The following is a 24,785-nucleotide window of genomic DNA, read 5'->3' on the forward strand; positions in this document are numbered from 1 at the left end:
GCGCCCGAGCACCCGGCAGGGTCGACGACCGAACTGCCGACGCAATTGGCGGCCGCTACGCCGAGCCGAACACCTCCAGCATGACGACCGGGGCCTCCACCTGACCAAGCGTGGTGTTACTATCATGCCAGGTTCGGACAGAAGGCCCGGACATGCCGACCCCCGTGCACCTTCGGCAGGCCGGGAAACGGCCGGGCCGGCGTTCATTACCAGCCCTTAGCGCCGGCCACACGGGCAACTTACTTTTCATCACGGACAAAGCGTCCGGACGGTGCTTCCTGTGCGACACCGGCGCCCAACTGAGCGTCATACCCGCCTCTGGTCAGGACAGGCAGTCCACGGTTTGCTGCCCCTCCTTGGTTGCGGCCAACGGATCGGCCATCCGCACCTTCGGCCCATGCAACGTCACCCTCTGCTTCGGCGGCCAACGCTTTACTTGGACGTTTGTAACCGCAAACGTGCCCATGGCTCTGCTAGGCGCCGACTTCCTCTGCGCACACGGACTGGTGGACGTCCAACGGCATCGCCTCATCAACGCCGAGACCTTCAGCTCCCTGGTATGCACATTGAGCAGCTCCGCTCCGACCGAGCTGGCATGCGCCCTCCCGGCGGCGAACGTGTTTGCTCGCCTGCTCACGGAGTTCCCGGCCCTCACGCGGCCGACGTTTTTGGCCATCGCAGTACGACATGGGATCGAGCACCACATACCAACCACGGGCCCGCCGGTCTATGCCAGAGCCCGCCGCCTCGACCCAGCCAAGCTCGCCGTGGCCAAAGCCGAGTTCGACGCTTTGGAACACCTCGGCATCGTGCGGCGCTCCGATAGCGCGTGGGCTTCGCCACTACACATCGTCCCAAAGCCAGGGGGCGGCTGGCGCCCATGTGGCGACTACCGCCGCCTTAACGACGCTACCACCCCCGACAGGTATCCGATCCCGCACATCCAAGACCTCTCCGTCCGTCTGGCAGGACGGGTCATTTTTTCAAAAATCGATCTCATACGGGGATATCACCAGGCACCTGTCAGGGCGGCCGATGTCCCTATAACGGCCGTCATCACACCATTCGGCTTATTCGAATTCCTACGGATGCCGTTTGGCCTCAAGAACGCGGCTCAGGCGTTCCAGCGCTTGATGGACGGCGTGCTGCGTGACCTGCCGTTCCTCTTTGTTTACCTGGACGACATCCTCATCGCCAGCACGTCCCGGGCCGAGCACCTCCTCCACCTCCGAACACTGTTCGGGCGCCTCAGCGAGCATGGCCTCATCGTCAACCCGGCCAAATGCCACTTCGGCACGACGGCCGTTGATTTTTTGGGCCACCACATCACCAAGAACGGGGCCGTGCCGCTGCCAACCAAGGTCGAGGCCATCACCACGTTTCCGCGTCCCCGCTCCATAAAGGCCCTGCAGGAATTCCTGGGAATGGTGAATTTCTATCACCGCTTCGTGCCCCGCGCTGCTCAACTCATGCGGCCCCTCTACGAAGCCCTCCGGGGCAAGCCGGCCAAGCACGACATCGTCTGGTCCGCAGCAATGGATGCGGCCTTCCAAAGCTCAAAGCGGGCCCTCGCCGACGCAACACTGCTTGCTCACCCGGTGCTCAACGCTCCCATCGCCCTCACCACGGATGCCTCCGACTACGCGGTGGGCGCCGTACATGAGCAATGGGTGAACGGGGTTTGGCAGCCACTCGCTTTTTTCAGCCGGCAGCTTCGGCCGAACGAGCTCAAATACAGCACGTTTGACCGTGAGCTCCTCGGTCTACACCTGGCCGTTCGCCATTTCCACCACCTCCTGGAGGGCCGACCCTTCACGGCGTTCGTCGACCACAAGCCGTTGGTTTATGCAATGGCCAAGGTCACGGAGCCGTGGTCGGCCCGCCAACAGCGCCACCTCTCCGCCGTGTCGGAGTTTACCACGGACATCCGGCACGTCGCCGGCAAAAACAACGCCGTGGCCGACTGTCTTTCTCGGGCCAGCGCGAACGCGGTCCACCTTGGCGTGGACTTCGCGCTTATGGCGGCGGACCAAACCACCGACACCATGGTGCAAGCCCTCCGGGCGGCGGACACGGGCCTCCGCCTGGCCGACATCCCCTTCGCGGACACTGTCCTGCTCTGCGACGTCTCCCAAGGCCAGCCTCGCCCCATCGTGCCCGTTACCTGGCAACGCCGCATCTTCGCCTCCCTCCAGGGCCTTTCCCACCCGGGCCGGAAAGCTTCCCAGAAGCTGGTGTCAGCGCGATTCGTCTGGCACGGCCTTCGACGGGACGTCCGCGATTGGACCAGCACCTGCACAGCCTGCCAACAGGCCAAGGTCCACCGACACACCCAGGCCCCGCTGGCACCTTTCACCGTGCCCGAACGACGTTTCGACCACGTCAACGTGGATCTGGTGGGCCCCCTCCCCCCATCACGGGGGTTCACACACCTGCTCACCATGGTGGACAGGACCACCAGGTGGCCCGAGGCCGTTCCCCTCGTCTCCACCACCACCGCCGACGTGGCGCAGGCTTTCATCGCCACCTGGGTCACCCGCTTCGGCGCACCGGCGGACATCTCGTCAGACCCGCGGACCGCAGTTCACCTCCGAGCTGTGGGGCGCGGTCGCCCTCAACCTGGGGGTCAAGCTCCACCGTACTACGGCCTACCACCCCCAAGCCAACGGGTTGTGCGAGCGATTCCACCGCTCCATGAAGGCCGCGCTCATGGCCGGCCTTCAAGGCGGCGGTTGGGCCGACCGGCTGCCGTGGGTCCTTTTGGGCCTCCGCACGGCCCCCAAGGAGGACCTCCGGGCATCCACCGCCGAGCTTGTCTACGGCCAGGCGCTACGCATCCCGGGCGAATTTGTGCCCGACGCTACCAGTCCCTGGTCCGCAGCTCACCAGCGCTCGGACCTCCAGGAGGCCGCCCGACGGTTTGCCCCCGTGCCAACATCCCACCACGGTGACCCCCAGTCCTACGTCCCACCAGCGCTTCGCACAGCGGAGTACGTTTTTGTGCGTCATGGCGCACATCGGGGGCCACTCCGGCCGCCGTACGACGGGCCCTTCCTGGTCCTGCGACGGGACGACAAGTCGTTCGTCATCGACATAGGTGGCAGGTCGGACCGGATTGCGGTGGACCGCCTCAAGCCGGCGCACGTGGAGTTCGACCAACCGCCACGGTTGGTCCGCCGCGGCGAGGCCGCCCCCCGTCCACGGTGCCCCCCACTCGACCGCCCACCACCACACCGGACCACCCCCCCCCCCCCCCCACGACCCGCCAGGGGTCGCTTTGGCCGGGTCATCAGGACCCCCCTCAAATTGACCCTGCCGGTGCAAGTCAATTCTGGGGGGACGTGTGTAGCGGCTACCGCTGGGTTTACACAATCGCCTTGCACCTACCAAGGACGCGGAGCGATCACCATGCCGGGCTCGTCCAGGACGCCCGGGCAGGCCCGCGCTCAACTTGCCAGGCCTCGGCCGGGACGCCCGGGCATGCCCGGGCACGCCCGGCCACGCCCGCTCGACTTGCCAGGCTGCGTCCGGGACGCCCGGGCATGCCCGGGCATGCCCGCCCTCGACTTGCCAGGCCGCGGCCACGACGCCCGGCCACGCCCCCTCTCGCCTTTCTCGGGCAAACGCTCCAGGATAATGTGTGTATATATATTGCTGCCCGATAAACGGGCTTTTCAGAGTACCCGAGTTGTTTTGTGACAATAAAGAAACTCGGACGAATTCCAGCTTTTTGTCGCGTCCATTCTTCCGATTGACGTGGGAGCACAGCTCCTACAATCCGTTATATACCATGGGATGTTTGTTGTCTGATACAGTCGTGCTGGTTGGAATAAAAATGCCAACACATACAAGGGGGCTTTTATTTAATTTAAGGTTTGGCTTGTTAGCCCGTCTCGTGCACTGCAGGAGAAGGGGGGTTTTGTGATTGTGATTGTGTGTGTGTGTGTGTGTGTGTGTGTGTGTGTGTGTGTGTGTGTGTGTGTGTGTGTGTGTGTGTGTGTGTGTGTGTGTGTGTGTGTGTGTGTGTGTGTGTGTGTTCCGGGTGTCCGGGTGTCCGGGCCATAACTTTCTTACCATTTGAGTTTTGTCATCAAATTTTCTACAAAGGTTCATTATGATAGTATGGAGAAGACAAATTAATATTTTGGTCAGAAGGTCAAAGGTCAGCGTCACATAAAATCATAAATTTTCATCCAATTGACCTGAAATTTTAAGAATTTGCATATTTGGTCACTGAATTGGTTCACCAAACAAAATCTAGAAGCTGATTTGTTTTTAGATCTGAAGTTCAAAGGTCAAGGCTGCATAAAATCATCAATTTAAATTTCGTATTTTAAAAAACTTTTTCATTACTTTGAGCATTTGGAAGAAGAAGAAGAAGACGACATCTGAATACGAACAGACGCAGATGGCCTATGCATTTTCAGATGCTTTCTAGTTTATTCTTTTATTTACTTTAAATGGGTGTCCATTTGCCAACATTAGATGTTGGACGTTAAAGATCCCATGGTGTCCTTCGTGAAGAGTAGGCAAGCCTTTTCCAGCACCTCGTCAAGTTACAAATTCCTTCTCTATCCACCAGAGGGCACTGCATCAGTGGAACAGCCACGTCCTCAATCAATGATGCTACCCCACAATCTTGTGCTGCATACAAACGAAGAAGAAGAATCACATGTCAGAAGATGTTAACATTTTTACTCCGATTAATTTTTAATGTCGACTTCTGTAAGCCAATTGTTAGTGGAAGCCCCGCAATGCTTTGTAAATTATTTATAAAATAAGCATTGAACAACATCCATGTTGGAGCATTTAATGAGGCATACCTGCATCACATTGCTTATTTATGTCATTTGTTTAATGATTGGTGTATTCATAATGACTGAACATTTAAACATTGTCACCATTATGCTCCTGGTTGTTTCTTCAGCTACTGATCACTGCAACCGAGCAAACCTCTGAACTTTTAGCCACACACGGTGAGAATGGACTTCTGCGCAGATTGAAGGAATCTGCAATTGATGGAGACTTAGAGGCCTGCTCACAGATTTCGTCACGGCTGCTTGAGCTTCGTGATCAGCTAGTGGAGGTTTGTTTGAAAAAGCAAAGGAAGGAGAAGCAGCAAAAGCTGAACGACGTGTTATAAGGGTGTAGAAAATAATATTAAGATGTTTCAAAGAAAACGATTTTAAATCCAATTTAGCAATTGTTAAATTACTGGAACTAGAAGGGCACTCGGTAGAGCACAAACCTCCGCCAGGCTGAACATTTTATGTTTTTTTTTATATCCCATTGATAGGCCGGATCTGGATTCAGACCTGACCCAAAATCTGATCGCCTTGTTATCGTCGCCTACTCAACCTGTCCACCAAATTTTGTCCGAATCTGTCCATAACGTTTTGAGATATCGTACTATATACATATATATACAGACTTGGCATTTAATATGGAATTTTTTTTTTTCCTTGACTTGGGTTTACTTTCTTAACTCAGTATATCAATCTGGTGAGTTTCTTTGACACTTTGGTGATTTATTTGTTAAAAGAACCATGTCACTGATTGTCTGTCGCAGCAAGAAGTCAACAACAGGATTATATCACAGGTGGCGTGGCAAAATGTACGGACAGGTGCATTTGACGATTGGCTTCACAGTCGGGTATACAAGGGTTGTTGCGTTCTGTATTAGTGGAAAACAACTGCTGCGCGTCTCCAAAAGTTATTGCCGCTTCCTCTGGAGATGGTCCGTCAACTCGACAATGCTATTTGTCATGGAGTGGCGGCTTTACGAAATTACGGCATGAAAGAGCGTGCTATTGCTCGGCAGTATGGCATCACTCAAGGTCAGGTGTCAAAGATCCTGAATGAAATGCTCAGAGGGGTGTCCCTACTCCAATACTGAGGCCAGGACGTCCCCGCAGAACCACAAGGAGGGATGATCGCCAGCTGCACCGGTTAGTCCGCAATGGCCGTACCAAGTCAGCTAATCGGCTTAGGGCTGAGTGGCAGCAACTGACAAATGTGCCTGTATCCAGAAGGCTAGTCAACCAACGACTGGTTCAAGCAGGCTATCGTGCCAGGCATCCCCTGAGAAAGCCACGCCTGACCAGACAACACCGCCAGCGCCGATTGCAGTGGGCCAGAGAGCACCGTCAATGGCAGCCAGGACACTGGAATCATGTGATCTTCAGTGACGAGTCTAGATTTCTGGTCTATCGTCAAGATGGCCACGTCCGAGTGCGCAGACAAGTGCATGAAACCTACAACAAAGATTGTACAGTGCCAAGAGTCCAAGCTGGAGGTGGTGGGGTGACCGTTTGGGCTGCTTTTCATGCAGGGGGCAAAACTGACCTGGTTGTTCTGAATGGAAACCTGAACCAGTTTAAATACAGGGCCATTCTGGAAGAAACATTGCTTCCATTTGCTCGTGCAGCCTTTCGAGGAAACTTTGTCTTCCAAATGACAATGCACGGCCTCATCGTGCTCGCATGATCCAACACTTTCTTGCTGACCATGGTGTTGAGCATATGGAGTGGCCTGCCATGTCCCCAGATATGAATCTGATAGAGAACTTGTGGGCAGAATTAACGCGTCAATTCGACCTCTTGGACCAGCAGCTGACCTCTGTGCGTGAATTGCAGCAGGCTATTGTCACTGCATGGCAAGCGATTCCTGTCCAAACCTTGGCAAATCTCGTGAACAGCATGCCTCAACGTGTGCGTGCTCTCCTGAATGCTCGTGGGGGTTACACGAAGTACTGAACTGTAATTTTACTGTCCGTAATCCCAGTCGTAATTTAACTTTTGTTTTTGTTAAAAAAAATTTTGGCTAATGTGCAAAATAAAGAGATACTTCTGGAAAACGTACAGAAGTTTAACACAGCACTGTCCATGAATTGAGTTCGATATCAGTTTACATCACTTTCACTTTCCAATTTGTTTGTTTCGAAATGTCAAATGTGGTTTTTGTTTCTTTTAAAGGTCACATTAACAAAATCTAGAATAATTTCAACATAATTCCAATGAACTTTTGGTTCTAAGTCATCTTGAAAAGTAAGTTCACCCCCACAAAAAAAATATTCCATATTAAATGCCAAGTCTGTATATATATATATATATATATCTATTTTAGCCTTATCAATGGTGAAGAATCACTTAAACAATCACCTGATCCGGATCTTCACCAACATCGAATCAATTCGGTCTTGTCACACACCCAACCTGCCCACCAAGTTTCCTCTGAATCCGTCCATAACCCTTTGAGCCATCCTGCTCAAAGAGGGACAAAAGAAAAAGACAAACAGACAGATATGGGTGAATACTCAACTTATGCGCAAACATAACCTCCTCCCCACCATAGGTGCTTGAGGTAATAATCTAGTGTAACTGCACTACTTTTTTCTTTCTCACAAGTTGCCTAAGTGAAGCAATTAAGTGAATTTAAATGATGCAGTTTAACGATGGTGTGATGATTCAGATGTTTTTGGTGATTCATGACAGCATGGGAATTTAAAATGATGAGGTGAAAAAGGTTGGCTTGAAAATAAGTTTCGCTTTGTAAATTAGGTTAACGATGATTAATAATATTGCACTGTGATTACAATTATATAGGGATTCATGAATAGGCAAATTATTTTACTGATAACATGTAGTACAATTTTAATTATGCTGCAGTGACAGGGTTTTCACTTGATTTAATGATTGAATGTGCTGTGTTCGGTTAATCTGGCAGGTTAGCCTACAGGTATGCGCACACTCACCTCTGAGCTGTCCAGCCTGGGTTTGAATCCCGACCCACCTCTAAACTGTCATCCTGGTGTTTCATAGGCAGCCGCATCACCATACATACCGCATTCATTACATCAACACACTTACAAACCATAGCTCCAACCCGTCACTTTCACATCCTTTAATTATGCTATTCACATCAGCGAAATAAATGAAGGTTATTGTGCGTAATTTCGGTTTTATCTAGATTTCTCACAATAGTCAACACATCCCTTTATTTGGGCGGTGTATAATGCCCTCTGATCGGTGTCATCATTGTTCCCGATAATAATAAAAACTAGATGGTATTCATAGAATATTTACTCTGCGTAGTCAACTTGGTGAAAGTCAACTCTTCTGTTTATGAAGGGTTTTTTTCTTTGATGCAATGTGGCTGCCAGACCACGTGAGCGAGGACATCATCTATATTATAATAGCCGTAGATGATTCTGTCTGTCTGTCTGTCTGTCTATCTGTTGGGTGTCTGTCCGGGGTGTGGCTTACTCGGTTTGCAGAGTAGCTCCACCCATAGCTCCACCCATTCTGGGAGTGGCTATAAACAAATATCCACCATTTTATTAACTCGCATAGCTTTGAGTCCTGTTTTGTAGGCCCGTGGTGTCTTGCTCTCCCCCAGTTTTATTTCAAATCAAATTCGATAAATCATTTCATTTTTCACAGTCGCTAACATAGTTTTAGACTCGGTTGAAAAAAAACGGGAAGAAAATCCGATGAAAGTTGCCGTTTATAGAACGAAATAAATTCTCAAAGGCCTGTAACTTCAAGGCCATTGAGTCTCTCTCACGCCTTTATCTCCAATCTAACTCACCATATGATTTCATTTTTATCGATGGTTTTACTTTTAGACTCGGTGTCAGCAATAATTGAGAACAATCCACACACGCGGGAAAATGCAGAGATATTGAAGGAGCTGTGGCTCCCACGTCGATCGAAAGAATGGACGCGACAAAAAGCTTGAATTCATCTGAGCTGCTTTATTAGAATCAAACACTCAGGCACTCTGGGAAAAACGTTTTACGGTCGGCAATATATATCTATTCCGCCAGGGGGTTTGCCCAGGCCTGGCGCCAGGGGGCGTGGCCCCGCGGGCCGGCTGCGGCCTGGCAAGCCGAGGGCGAGCCTGCCCGGGCGTCCCGACCGAGGCCTGGCAAGTCGAGCGCGGGCCTGCCCGGGCGTCCTGGACGAGCCCGGCCTGGTGATCGCTCCGCGTCCTTGATAGGTGCAAGGCGATTGTGTAACCCCAGCGGCAGCCGCTACACACGTCCCCCCAGAATCGACTTGCACCGACAGGGTCAACTTGAGGGGGGTCCTGATGACCCGGCCGAAGCGACCCCTGGTGGGTCGTGGGAGGGGGTCCGGTGAGGTGGTGGGCGGTCGAGTGGGGGGCACCGTGGACGGGGGGCGGCCTCGCCGCGGCGGGAGGGCCACCCGTGGTGGGTGGTCGACGTCCACGTGCGCCGGCTTGAGGCGGTCCACTGCAATCCGGTCCGACCTGCCGCCGATGTCGATGACGAACGACTTGTCGTCCCGTCGCAGCACCCGGAAGGGCCCGTCGTACGGCGGCTGGAGTGGCCGCCGATGTGCGTCGTGACGCACAAAAACATACTCCGCGGTGCGGAGTGCTGGGGGGACGTAGGACTGGGGGTCACCGTGGTGGGATGTCGGCACGGGGGCAAACCGTCGGGCGGCCTCCTGGAGGTCCGAGCGCTGGCGAGCTGCGGACCAGGGGCTGGTAGCGTCGGGCACGAATTCGCCCGGGACGCGTAGCACCTGGCCATAGACCAGCTCGGCGGTGGATGCCTGGAGGTCCTCCTTGGGGGCCGTGCGAAGGCCCAAAAGGACCCACGGCAGCCGGTCGGCCCAACCGCCGTCTTGAAGGCCGGCCATGAGCGCGGCCTTCATGGAGCGGTGGAATCGCTCGCACAACCCGTTTGCTTGGGGGTGGTAGGCCGTAGTACGGTGGAGCTTGACCCCCAGGTTGCGGGCGACCGCGCCCCACAGCTCGGAGGTGAACTGTGGTCCGCGGTCTGACGAGATGTCCGCCGGTGCGCCGAAGCGGGCGACCCAGGTGGCGATGAAGGCCTGCGCCACGTCGGCGGTGGTGGTGGAGACGAGGGGAACGGCCTCCGGCCACCTGGTGGTCCTGTCCACCATGGTGAGCAGGTGTGTGAACCCTCGTGATGGGGGAAGGGGGCCCACCAGATCCACGTTGACGTGGTCGAAACGTCGTTCGGGCACGGTGAAAGGTGCCAGCGGGGCCTGGGTGTGTCGGTGGACCTTGGCCCGTTGGCAGGCGGTGCAGGCGCTGGTCCAATCGCGGACGTCCCGACGAAGGCCGTGCCAGACGAAACGCGCCGACACCAGCTTCTGGGAAGCTTTCCGGCCCGGGTGGGAAAGGCCGTGGAGGGAGGCGAAGATGCGGCGTTGCCAGGTGACGGGCACGATGGGGCGAGGCCGGCCTTGGGAGACGTCGCAGAGCAGGACAGTGTCCGCGCAGGGGATGTCGGCCAGGCGGAGGCCCGTGTCCGCCGCCCGGAGGGCTTGCACCGTGGTGTCGGTGGTTTGGTCCGCCGCCATGAGCGCAAAATCCACGCCCAGGTGGACCGCGTTCGCGCTGGCCCGGGAAAGACAGTCGGCCACGGCGTTGTTTTTGCCGGCGACGTGCCGGATGTCCGTGGTAAACTCCGACACGGCGGAGAGGTGGCGCTGTTGGCGGGCCGACCATGGCTCCGTGACCTTGGCCATGGCGTAAACCAACGGCTTGTGGTCGACGAACGCCGTGAAAGGTCGGCCCTCCAGGAGGTGGCGGAAATGGCGGACGGCCAGGTGTAGACCGAGGAGCTCCCGGTCAAACGTGCTGTATTTGAGCTCGTTCGGCCGGAGCTGCCGGCTGAAAAAAGCGAGTGGCTGCCAAACCCCGTTCACCCATTGCTCATGTACGGCGCCCACCGCGTAGTCGGAGGCATCCGTGGTGAGGGCGATGGGAGCGTTGAGCACCGGGTGAGCGAGCAGTGTTGCGTCGGCGAGGGCCCGCTTTGAGCTTTGGAAGGCCGCATCCATTGCTGCGGACCAGGCGATGTCGTGCTTGGCCGGCTTGCCCCGGAGGGCTTCGTAGAGGGGCCGCATGAGTTGAGCAGCGCGGGGCACGAAGCGGTGATAAAAATTCACCATTCCCAGGAATTCCTGCAGGGCCTTTATGGTGCGGGGACGCGGGAAAGTGGTGATGGCCTCGACCTTGGTTGGCAGCGGCACAGCCCCGTTCTTGGTGATGTGGTGGCCCAAAAAATCAACGGCCGTCGTGCCGAAGTGGCATTTGGCCGGGTTGACGATGAGGCCGTGCTCGCTGAGGCGCCCGAACAGTGTTCGGAGGTGGAGGAGGTGCTCGGCCCGGGACGTGCTGGCGACGAGGATGTCGTCCAGGTAAACGAAAAGGAACGGCAGGTCACGCAGCACGCCGTCCATCAAGCGCTGGAACGCCTGAGCCGCGTTCTTGAGACCAAACGGCATCCGCAAGAACTCGAATAAGCCGAACGGCGTGATGACTGCCGTTTTAGGGACGTCGGCCGCCCTGACAGGTACCTGGTGATATCCCCGTATGAGATCAATTTTTGAAAAAATGACCCGTCCCGCCAGACGGGCGGAGAAGTCTTGGATATGCGGGATCGGGTACCTGTCGGGTGTTGTAGCGTCATTAAGACGGCGGTAGTCGCCACACGGGCGCCATCCACCCCCCGGCTTTGGCACGATGTGCAGTGGCGAGGCCCACGCGCTATCGGAGCGCCGCACGATGCCGAGGTGCTCCAACGCGTCGAATTCGGCCTTCGCAACGGCAAGCTTGGCTGGGTCGAGGCGGCGGGCCCTGGCGTAGACCGGCGGGCCCGTGGTTGGTATGTGGTGCTCGATCCCATGCCGTACTGCGACGGCCGAAAACGTCGGCCGCGTGAGGGCCGGGAACTCCGCGAGCAGGCGAGCAAACTCGTTCGCCGCCGGGACGGTGCATGCCAGCTCGGTCGGCGCGGAGCTGCTCAATGTGCATACCAGGGAGCTGAAGGTTTCAGCGTTGATTAAACGACGCCGTTGGACGTCCACCAGCAGTCCGTGTGCGCAGAGGAAGTCGGCGCCGAGCAGAGCCATGGGCACGTTGGCGGTTACAAACGTCCAAGCGAAGCGTTGGCCGCCGAAGCAGAGGGTGACGTTGCGCGGGCCGAAGGTGCGGATAGTCGATCCGTTGGCCGCAACCAAGGAGGGGCCGCAAACCGCGGATTGCCTGTCCTGGTCAGAGGCGGGCATGACGCTCACTTGGGCGCCGGTGTCGCACAGGAAGCGCCGTCCGGACGCTTTATCCGTGATGAACAGTAAGTTGCCCGTGTGACTGTGGCCGGCGTTCATGGCAGGTAATGAACGCCGGCCTGGCCGTTTCCCGACCCGCCGAAGGTGCACGGGGGTCGGCATGTCCGGGCCTTCTGTCCGAACCTGGCATGATAGGAACACCACGCTTGGTCGGGTGGAGGCTTCGGACGTCGTGCTGAACGTGGTCGGCTCGGTATAGCGGCCGCCAATTGCGTCGGCAGTTCGGCCGTCGAACGCGCCGGGTGCTCGGGCGCCATGGATGGTGCATCAGGCGGCGGCGGGTCCCATGTCGCCGCTGCGATGCGCTGTCCCGCGGCGGAGATTTTGTCGGCTTCTCTGGCAAGGGCCCGGGGATCTGTGATCGTCGTGCTTGCCAGGGCGAGGCGTACCGGGTTAGGCAGCTGACGGAGGAACAGCTCCCGGAACAGGAATGCCGGAGAGTGCTCGCCGAGCAGCGAAAGCATGTAGTCCATTCGCTCGGAAGGGCGCGTGTCGCCGAGCTCCGGCAAATCGAGCAGGCGCCGTGCGCGTTCCGCCGCTGGGAGGGCGAAAGCATCGAGGAGAAGCTTCTTAATCGCGCCGTATTTGTCCGCGGCTGGCGGTCTCTCGAGGAGGCTCAGGGCGCGGGCTGCGGTGGCTGAACCGAGCGCAGCGACCACGTGGTGGAAGCGGGTGTCGTCCGCCGTGATGCCTCGCAGGGCGAACAGGGACTCCGCTTGTGCGAACCAAACCGCCGCGTGAGCCTCCCAGAAGGTAGGCAGTTTAAGGGCGACTGCCATGTCCATGTCGATAGGTCACCAATGAAGGAGCTGTGGCTCCCACGTCGATCGAAAGAATGGACGCGACAAAAAGCTTGAATTCATCTGAGCTGCTTTATTAGAATCAAACACTCAGGCACTCTGGGAAAAACGTTTTACGGTCGGCAATATATATCTATTCCGCCAGGGGGTTTGCCCAGGCCTGGCGCCAGGGGGCGTGGCCCCGCGGGCCGGCTGCGGCCTGGCAAGCCGAGGGCGAGCCTGCCCGGGCGTCCCGACCGAGGCCTGGCAAGTCGAGCGCGGGCCTGCCCGGGCGTCCTGGACGAGCCCGGCCTGGTGATCGCTCCGCGTCCTTGATAGGTGCAAGGCGATTGTGTAACCCCAGCGGCAGCCGCTACAATATATATTTTAAAATCGCGTCATGGTGTATCATACACCGCCCAACATGACACCGCCCGACCGCCGGCAATGTGTCGATATATATTAAAAATTCGCTTTTGCTTTTCCGTTATGATATATTACTATTTCGTTTGATGATAGTCGTCACAAAAACGTCAACAATGATGCCGACATATATTTCTTCGTTTTTATTTCATTCAACATATTAGCCGGAAGTAAAATATGTTTCAGGAAATTCGCTTATTAAATTTAGGAATTAAAAATTCGTTTCAGGAATTAAAAATTCGCTTTTGCTTTTCCGTTATGATATATTACTATTTCGTTTGATGATAGTCGTCACAAAAACGTCAACAATGATGCCGACATATATTTCTTCGTTTTTATTTCATTCAACATATTAGCCGGAAGTAAAATATGTTTCAGGAAATTACCGAGAGATATTTCTTCGTTTTTTTTATTAGTTATGTGCGCATACACTTTAAATAGGTTTATTTGAAATCTTTAATTTTCCACAAACATTCCACACACGCGGGAAAATGCAGAGATATATTTTTTAAAATCGCGTCATGGTGTATCATACACCGCCCAACATGACACCGACGGCAATGTGTCGATATCTATTTTAAATTCGATATATCATTTCATTTTTCACAGTCGCTAACATAGTTTTAGACTCGGTTGAAAAAAAACGAGAAGAAAATCCGATGAAAGTTGCCGTTTATAGAACGAAATGAATTCTCAAATGCCTGTAACTTCAAGGCCATTGAGTCTCTCTCACGCCTTTATCTCCAATCTAACTCACCATATGATTTCATTTTTATCGATGGTTTTAGAGTCGGTGTCAGCAATAATTGAGAACATTCCACACACGCGGGAAAATGCAGATATATTTTTTTAAATCGCGTCATGGTGTATCATACACCGCCTAACATGACACCGACGGCAACGTGTCGATACATATTAAAAATTCGATATATCATTTCATTTTTCACAGTCGCTAACATAGTTTTCGACTCGGTTGAAAAAAAACGGGAAGGAAATCCAATGAAAGTTGCCGTTTATAGAACGAAATGAATTCTCAAACGCCTGTAACTTCAACTTCAAGGCCATTGAGTCTCTCTCACGCCTTTATCTCCAATCTAACTCACCATATGATTTCATTTTTATCGATGGTTTTGGACTCGGTGTCAGCAATAATTGAGAACATTCCACACACGCGGGAAAATGCAGAGATATATTTTTAAAAATCGCGTCATGGTGTATCATACACCGCCCAACATGACACCGACGGCAACGTGTCGATATATATTAAAAATTCGCTTTTGCTTTTCCGTTAAGATATATTACTTTTTCGTTTGATGACAGTCGTCACAAAAACGTCAACAATGATGCTGTACTCAATGGTAAAAGCCAGTTCCTTTTTGGGCGATGTATGTATGTATTCATGTATTTATGTGCCGACAGACTGATTGCCCTCGCCCCATTGGTTGGACAACTTGCCCGACTCTGCCCACACTTAAAATCATGCACCGCCATTTTGTGAAACAGCACAGATGGTAGGCCTCAGGCTAAGGCCTGAGCTCACTTGATGCACTGATAAAGAATCCAAAATTTGGGAGCTTGTGTGCGCAGTGTTAATATGTTTGTGTTTGTGCTCCTAGAGTAAGAATAGAGTGAAAGTTTGCTTTATTCAGCGATTTGGAACTAAACATGAAGAGGAAATTGAAGCAGGCAGTTCTGCTAAATGACTTCATTCCTTGGCCCACAGCAATTGGAATGACACAAGGTATATAACCACAATGTATTATATATGCACAGAATCAGTACCGGCTTGCATGTTTTTGCTTCATGTATGTACATCGGGTTATCACCCTGTGCTTGTGAAGCGAAAAACAGGGTTAAGCATTCGATTGATTACGTGCGGGTGTCCGTGTGGTGTACGTGTGATGTACGTGTGGCATACGTGCGTGTGTACGTGTCTGCATTTTAAAAATTCGTTTTCCCAGCAACCGTTGGTCTGATTAGCAAGAAATTTTTCCACAGGAATGCCTCTGCGTGTAGAATTTTTTTATTCGTAATTATGACATCATAGGTCACGTGGTATGGACGCCATCTTGGAAAAACGTTACACCTCTATATCTCCCAAACGGCTCAATGGAAAAAATTGAAACATGGCTCATTGTCAAGTACTCACCATGGGGAATAAGATATCTTGATGATGATGTCATTGGTGCCTTCATTATGACATCATAATTCGACAAGTACAACGCCTAGTCTGATCAGTATGAAAAAACATTCCTCTGCAACTGTTAGTCCGATAGACACGAAATTTTCAGAATATGAGTGGCTCCTTCTGTAGAATTTTTTTATGATAATTATGACGTCATGGGTCACGTGGTACAGGCACCATCTTGGAAAAACCAAAAATGTTGCACCTCTATATCTTCGAAACCACTCAATGAAAATTTTTTTAACATGGCTCATTGTCAAGCACTCCCCTTGGGGAATAAGATATGTTAATGATGATGTTATCGGTATCTTAATTATGACGTCATAATTCGACAAGTACAACACTTGATTCGATCAGTATGAATTTTGTTTTTCTGCAATTCTTGGTTTGATTGACTCGAAATTTTCACCAAAGGAGGGCCTCTTCCTGTAGAATATTTTAATGATAATTATGATGTCATAATTCGACAGTGACAACGCTTAGTCTGATCAGATTGAAATGTATTGAGCGTGATCTATGCAACAATTATATGAAAGAATATAAATGTACTAGCGGGGTCACCCGTGGGAATCCCACGGGCATGGATGTGTGTGACATTTCGACATATTGAGTTATATGCTGCACATTCATTTTTACAAAATGGTTACTGGCAAGTCATCAGATCCAGAAATGGTGTGAATTTAGTTATTTCACATAATATGTGACCCCTCACTCCTCTCCACCTGACACTCTCCTGTCTCCACCTGACACTCTCCTGTCTCCACCTGACACTCTCCTCTCTCCACCTAGCACTCCTCTCCTCTCCAAACCCTCACATCCCTCTCCTTTCCAATCCCTCACCTCTCCAATCCCTCACACTCCTCTCCTCTGCAATCCTTCACACGCCTCTCCAATCGCGCCTCACACTCCTCTCCAATCGCGCCTCACACTCCTCTCCAATCGTGCCTCACACTCCTCTCCAATCGTGCCTCACACTCCCCTCCAATCACTCCTCTCCAATCGTGCCTCACACTCCTCTCCAATCACGCCTCACACTCCTCTCCAATCGCGCCTCACACTCCTCTCCAATCGCGCCTCACTCGCCTCTCCAATCGGCTTTCCCCGTCTCGTTTCTCTCCTTTTTCTCCCGTCTCGTTCTTTTTCTTGCTCCAAATCGGCCCGTCGGAATCGGAAATCGGCCCGTCTCGCCCGTCGGCCCGTCGGAATCGGAAATCGGCCCGTCTTGCTTTTGTGCTTGTGCGTAAATAAATTGTGTTCATGACACCATTTCTGGTGTTGGGCTAGCGGCTAGGGTGCCGGCTTAGGATCCTGGGTTCGAATCTCGGTCGATCGCCGAATTAATGCCAGGGGGGTTGACTCAGCCTGTCATCCTTCCGAGGTCGGCTAATTGAGTATCAGTTCACTGGTAATTCCCTGTTTGTCGTTGAAGGCGGCAAAAAGGGTTGGCGTCAGGAAGGGCATCCGGCCGTAAAACATTGCTTCAAAAAGGGGACAAAAAAAAAAAAAAAACCACGGTCCCCGAAAAGGCCAACCCCCGCTTTGCGGGGAAAAATGGCCTCTAAACGGTGGTTTTTACACCATTTCTGGATCTGATGACTTGCCAGTAACCATTTTGTAAAAATGAATGTGCAGCATCTAACTCAATATGTCGAAATGTCACACACATCCATGCCCGTGGGATTCCCACGGGTGACCCCGCAAGTTTGCATTGACGTTCGTCGATGGACTCGTTCGCCCGTCTCATTCGTTTTCTTGCTGCATCCTGTTCAAGTCTGCGTTCTTCATCGATCGTCTCATTCATTTTGGAAATAGAAGTTTCCACGCAGCGCATGAATTGTCACGATCCTCAAGAGGAATTTGTCTCGTAATCATCAAATGATAAATGGCAAGTAAATTATATTGTGGAAAATTAAAGATTTCAAATAAACCTATTTAAAGTGTATTCGCACATAACTAATTTTAAAAAACGAAGAAATATCTCTTGGTAATTTCCTGAAACATATTTTACTTCCGGCTAATAATGTTGAATTAAATAAAAACGAAGAAATATATGTCGGCATCATTGTTGACGTTTTTGTGACGACTGTCATCAAACGAAAAAGTAATATATCTTAACGGAAAAGCAAAAGCGAATTTTTAATATATATCGACACGTTGCCGTCGGTGTCATGTTGGGCGGTGTATGATACACCATGACGCGATTTTTAAAAATATATCTCTGCATTTTCCCGCGTGTGTGGAATGTTCTCAATTATTGCTGACACCGAGTCCAAAACCATCGATAAAAATGAAATCATATGGTGAGTTAGATTGGAGATAAAGGCGTGAGAGAGACTCAATGGCCTTGAAGTTGAAGTTACAGGCGTTTGAGAATTCATTTCGTTCTATAAACGGCAACTTTCATTGGATTTCCTTCCCGTTTTTTTTCAACCGAGTCGAAAACTATGTTAGCGACTGTGAAAAATGAAATGATATATCGAATTTTTAATATGTATCGACACGTTGCCGTCGGTGTCATGTTAGGCGGTGTATGATACACCATGACGCGATTTAAAAAAATATATCTGCATTTTCCCGCGTGTGTGGAATGTTCTCAATTATTGCTGACACCGACTCTAAAACCATCGATAAAAATGAAATCATATGGTGAGTTAGATTGGAGATAAAGGCGTGAGAGAGACTCAATGGCCTTGAAGTTACAGGCATTTGAGAATTCATTTCGTTCTATAAACGGCAACTTTCATCGGATTTTCTTCTCGTTTTTTTTCAACCGAGTCTAAAACTATGTTAGCGACTGTGAAAAATGAAATGATATATCGAATTTAAAATAGATATCGACACATTGCCGTCGGTGTCATGTTGGGCGGTGTATGATACACCATGACGCGATTTTAAAAAATATATCTCTGCATTTTCCCGCGTGTGTGGAATGTTTGTGGAAAATTAAAGATTTCAAATAAACCTATTTAAAGTGTATGCGCACATAACTAATAAAAAAAACGAAGAAATATCTCTCGGTAATTTCCTGAAACATATTTTACTTCCGGCTAATATGTTGAATGAAATAAAAACGAAGAAATATATGTCGGCATCATTGTTGACGTTTTTGTGACGACTATCATCAAACGAAATAGTAATATATCATAACGGAAAAGCAAAAGCGAATTTTTAATTCCTGAAACGAATTTTTAATTCCTAAATTTAATAAGCGAATTTCCTGAAACATATTTTACTTCCGGCTAATATGTTGAATGAAATAAAAACGAAGAAATATATGTCGGCATCATTGTTGACGTTTTTGTGACGACTATCATCAAACGAAATAGTAATATATCATAACGGAAAAGCAAAAGCGAATTTTTAATATATATCGACACATTGCCGGCGGTCGGGCGGTGTCATGTTGGGCGGTGTATGATACACCATGACGCGATTTTAAAATATATATCTCTGCATTTTCCCGCGTGTGTGGATTGTTCTCAATTATTGCTGACACCGAGTCTAAAAGTAAAACCATCGATAAAAATGAAATCATATGGTGAGTTAGATTGGAGATAAAGGCGTGAGAGAGACTCAATGGCCTTGAAGTTACAGGCCTTTGAGAATTTATTTCGTTCTATAAACGGCAACTTTCATCGGATTTTCTTCCCGTTTTTTTTCAACCGAGTCTAAAACTATGTTAGCGACTGTGAAAAATGAAATGATTTATCGAATTTGATTTGAAATAAAACTGGGGGAGAGCAAGACACCACGGGCCTACAAAACAGGACTCAAAGCTATGCGAGTTAATAAAATGGTGGATATTTGTTTATAGCCACTCCCAGAATGGGTGGAGCTATGGGTGGAGCTACTCTGCAAACCGAGTAAGCCACACCCCGGACAGACACCCAACAGATAGACAGACAGACAGACAGACAGAATCATCTACGGCTATTATAATATAGATGATATGGAAAAAACATGGCCACCACATCAAATGTGTAAAAAGTGATATGTTGAGAAGATAACATAGAGTGAGGATACAAGCCTTTTCAAAGCCATACCTTTTATTCTCAAGCGTTTTCTGAACTACCAAGATGTAAAAAGATGCCAGAATACATCGTTAAAGTACCACATCAGGAGATTGCTCAATCACCAAATTGTGCCTATTCATCTTCCACTCTAAAAATAATGTTAAACTGTTGTCCAACCTAACACAATAACGGCTGAAGCTATTAAGGTGATTCCGCAGTCGCAGACAAGGCAAAGTCAAGGCAAGAATGGCTAATGTTGTTAATTTTTTCAGATTTCACGACAGCTTTCGATACTTATTAAATGTATGGGATCCAATCATCAAATCCGAATCCAGAATTTGATTATATGCTTTAATTAGTCCGTGAGAGTAGATCATGTTTCCAAGCCAAGGCACGTTTCAATAGGCCGAAACCAAATGGTGGCTTAATAACCCAGCAATGTCATAGAGGTCTGACCAAATGGTGCACCGCCATTTTGGTAAGGCTTATTTTATTATGAGCACCCAGTTAATGTTAACTCTCCTGGTGTTGGCTTAGCGGTTAGGGTGCGGCTTGAGATCCTAGAATCCTGGGTGCGAATCCTGGTCGATCGCTGAATTAACGCCAGGGGGGTTGACTCAGCCTGTCATCCTTCCGAGGTCGGCAAATTGAGTACCAGTTCACTGCTAATTCCCTGTGTGTTGCAAGAGGCGACCAACAGGGTTGGCGGCACGAAGGGCATCCGGCCATAAAACATTCCTCCAAAAAGGGAACCACGGTGCCAAAAAAAGGCCAACCCCTGCTCTGTGGGGAAAAATGGCCTCTATCTTCATTAATCAAACAACCTTGTAAAAAGGTCATGAAGAGCATCCTGCATGATAAGAAAGACAGGATCATTTGAAGGATGATGTTGAGCTTTGAAGACAGATTTCCGGATATTTTTCCAACAATCCCGAGAAGATATATTTTAAGAAAGGATCATTAATTTTGATTGCGAAAAGATATCAACTTTATTTCGGTATATTTACAAAACATATTACTTTGGCTTTCATAATCATTTCGCAACTTCAAGTTTTCCTACATGTGACCCTTTCCTGTAGAGCAGGTCACATTTGTAACTGTCACGTTGGTGTAGCTCCTGCTTTAAATTTGTACAAGGCAAATCTGACTGTAGATCAGCGAAGAGTTCAAACGATACTGAGTCATAGTTGATCTCAGGAAGATTTGCAGTGGCTGTCATAGCTGGGCGGAAGAGATACAAATTGCAAAGCTTCATCAATTTTGGGATCATTTTCTTCATCTCCATAAGTCTATTTGATGTTATCGGCTCTTGCAAGCCTGGCAGAGCATTATCCAATGCGTCATACCAAATGCTGTAATAATGTCCTCAGGTGACTTGTAGAACTTTGATGGAATAGTCATGGTGCTCGGGGCTCGCGTAGGAGCTGTGACTCCTCTTGATCAAGTCCTTCAGCCTATTTCACTACTTTTCCACACATTTCTTGAAAAACTGCTTCAGAGGTCATCGCTTTCAGGTCATTGATCGCAGGCTGTATCAGTTCAGATGATTGTCCAGTTTACACCGCTCGCTGTTGCCTGAAGAGCTGGTTCTTAGCTTGTCAGTCAATTCAAGGATTGCTGGACTTATTGAGAGGGACATGGTCAAGTCGAATCTACCACTGGCATGGGCCTGCATGCTCCTGTCACCTGTTTGATCTTCAATGGCAATCATTGCCTCATGCACTGCTTGTAATTATTTGCCTTTTCAGATATCAGCTCGAGTATTTTATATTTAGCCATGAACGGGATTGGGCAGAGGGGCGGATGTGTGTTTGTGGGCAGCACAAATGCCCTGGCGGTAGACTTAACAATTTCACACCTATTTGATGAATCGCGAATGAAGTTGATTCAGTACCTAATGAGTATCAGGAAGTTCCGCAGTTGTGGAACAGCCCTCATGGCATCTCGCACAGTAATATCCACAGTGCAAGGAGCAGTGCGTAGTTGTGATGCGGTTTTCTTCATATTTTTTTTACTACGACGCCATAATTTTTTGACTACTTACTACCTACAGGTCATCTGTAACCATCCATACACACATGCAAAGTTGTTCAATTCTGGCGACACGAACAGGTCCTCTGTGAGGATGGTGAATGTGCGGCCCTGTATTTCAGCAGCTAACATGCACATGACAGTGGCAGACATCATTTATACCATTTCGTCCTGAATATGGTGTGATATTCATGCAACGTTCCACTTCACTCATTGTCTTAGACCCTCTATGTCTTCCCAGTGCAAGGAGAGCAACTTGTCAAAATTTCTGTTATGATAATGATGACCACGGATTGCTAGCCTTTGCCAAGCCAAGTATTCCAGAACTGAAAAGACAGCCTCGAGGTATTCTGTGTTTTTCATTCTGTTCTTGTGCACTTTTGTTGAGTTTTGCTGATACACACTTTCACCTTGCCAAATGTTGGTCATTTGTGCACAAGAAGGCGGATAATTATATTAGATAGTGAAGAATTTTTTGCTCATGCTTCACGAACCTGTCTGTTGTTTTTTTCCCCAGTTTGTGCACCCTCGTCAGCAAAATGCATCTTCTGACTTGCCTGTTGCCGACACTCTCCAAAGATGTGTATGTTGCCAACACTCTCCGAAGATGTGTGTGTTGCCGATACTCTCCGAAAATGTGTGCGTTGCCGATACTCTCCGAAGATGTGTGTGTTGCCAACACTCTCCGAATATGCGTGCGTTGCCGACACTCTCCGAATATGCGTGCGTTGCCAACACTCTCCGAAGATGTGTGCTTTGCCGACACTCTCCGAAGATGTGTGCATTTCCGACACGCTCTAAAGGTGCGTGCATTGCTGACACTCTCCGAAAATGCGTGCATTGCCGACACTCTCCGAAGATGTGTGTGTTGCCGACACTCTCCGAAGATGTGTGTGTTGCTGATACTCTCCGAAGATGCAGGTGTTGCCGACACTCTCCTAATGTGCGTGCTTTGCCGACACTCTCCTAATATGCATGTGTTGCCGACACTCTCCGAATATGCGTGCTTTGTTGAAACTCCGAAGATGCGTGCATTGCCGACACTCTCCGAAAATGCGTGCATTGCCGACACTCTGTGAAGATGTGTGTGTTGCTGATGCTCTCCGAAGATGTGTGCATTGCCGACACTCTCCGAAGATGTGTGCGTTGCCGACACTCTCCGAAGATGTGTGTGTTGCCGACACTCTCCTAATATGCGTGCTTTGCCGACACTCCTAGTATGCATGTGTTGCCGACACTCTCCAAAGATGCATGTGTTGCCGACACTCTCCTAATATGCGTGCTTTGTCGAAACTCCGAAGATGTGTGCATTGCCGACACTCTCCGAAGATGCGTGCGTTGCCAACACACTCTGAAGATGCGTGTGTTGCCAACACTCTCCGAAGATGCGTGTGTTGCCAACACACTTCGAAGATGCGTGTGTTGCTAACACTCTCCGAAGATGCGTGTGTTGCCGACACTCTCTGAAGATGCATGTGTTGCCAACACTCTCCGAAGATGTGTGTGTTGCCGACACTCTCTGAAGATGCGTGCGTTGCCAACACACTCTGAAGATGCGTGTGTTGCCGACACTCTGAAGATGCGTGTGTTGCCGACACTCTCCGAAGATGCGTGCGTTGCCAACACACTCCGAAGATGCGTGTGTTGCCGACACTCTGAAGATGCGTGTGTTGCCGACACTCCGAAGATGCGTGCATTGCCAACACACTCCGAAGATGCGTGTGTTGCCAACACTCTCCGAAGATGCGTGTGTTGCTGACACTCTCTGAAGATGTGTGCGTTGCCGACACTTTCCGAAGATGTGTGCGTTGCCAACACTCTCTGAAGATGTGTGCGTTGTCTTTAACTCTGTACAGAAGATGAAGTAATTTTCATCTTCACTGCATGATAATGCTTGCCTTCGTACAGTAAATACAAACACGGCCACTACATTTCTTTCATTGGAGTATCTTTATTGGCCCCCGTTGGACTTAGTTCAAAATGGGGGCTTATGGATTGGGTCTCGTCTGTCTATCCATGTGTTTCGGAGATCTCAGAGATGTATGGACCGATTTTGTTCATACTTTTCACAAAGACAAGACATGACGGTATACATAAGCGCATCATTTTATTTCATGATGCGATCAAAGATGGCCGGCTGGCGGCCATTTTAGTTATAAAAAACCTGATGTGGAACACGTCCTCAACCATTTCTCGGACATTCATTTACCGATGTTATTCAAACTTGGCACACAGATAACGAACAATGTCTTACATGTGCATGTCCTTTTCTTTTGAGATCAGATCCAAGATGGCAGATTGGCGGCCATTTTGTTACAAAAACGTGTCCCCGATCATTTATCGACATGTAGAGACCAAGTTTGTTCAAACTAGGCACAAATAAAATAAATGTGAGTATACATATGCAGAAAGTTTTGTTTTGCAATCCGACCAAAGATGGCTGACTGGCGGCCTTTAACTCTGTACAGCAAAATTTCTAAAACCACGGGGGCTATGACATTCTATGTCTTTTTTTCCTTCTTCATCTGTATTACCGGTAAGTGTCTTGCAGGCAGGCACACTTAGGCCTGGTTGTCATGGTTTGTAGGATTATCAAAGAGGCAATTATGAAGTTTAAGTTTTATTATGTGCTTGGAAAACTTAATATATTGTTACGGTCCGCGGTTAAGGATGTTGTTTGCCGAGCGGAGGCGCCGCGGCCGAACAGTTTTTCCCCGACTAAATCCGATTCACCCAGACGTTGGCCGTATTGCGCCACAGCTATTCAATCAGGGAAAAGACAAAGACGACGGATGTGAAGAAAAGGAGTAAAAAGACAAAACAAAGGTTGAAAATACTACTAAATTTATTTACTATTTACAGGCTCAAAATAACCAAGGAGAAGGAAAGATAAGAAAATAATATACAGAAGCTTTTAGAGACATAGGGAAAATACTAGCTTATACAGACTTAATTACCTACCCAGGACAGAACAAACAAAACAAACTCACGTACGCAAATGGGGAACTTGCAGGCAGGAGTGGCTGGAAAGGAGAGGAAGGTCCGGAGCTGGCAGCACGATCGGCGCGTTCGGCAGCCGCCGTCCCTTCGCGGCCCTGCTCAAAACCGCCGTCCAGGCCCCAAACGGCTGTCGAGTGTTGCTGCTGGGGACGCTGCCGCTGGCGAGCAAGGTGACGAATAGCAGGCTTTTGCACTTCCCTGGATGATCTCTGCTTTTGGACCT

General features: G+C 50.0%; 1 protein-coding gene across 1 annotated transcript in view; it reads left to right on the plus strand.

Annotated features, from left to right (window-relative positions):
- Positions 1-24,785, plus strand: part of CTNNAL1 (catenin alpha like 1) — a 673,107-nt gene that overhangs the window by 502,663 nt on the left and 145,659 nt on the right. Inside the window, exon 9 of the mRNA XM_068123645.2 lies at positions 4,928-5,086. Coding sequence (XP_067979746.2) covers positions 4,928-5,086 — 159 coding nt within the window. The remainder of the gene's footprint in view (positions 1-4,927; positions 5,087-24,785) is intronic.

Source organism: Myxine glutinosa, chromosome 7, assembly GCF_964187855.1.
Source record: "Myxine glutinosa chromosome 7, kmMyxGlut1.1, whole genome shotgun sequence".
Classification (NCBI taxonomy): Eukaryota; Metazoa; Chordata; class Myxini; order Myxiniformes; family Myxinidae; genus Myxine; species Myxine glutinosa.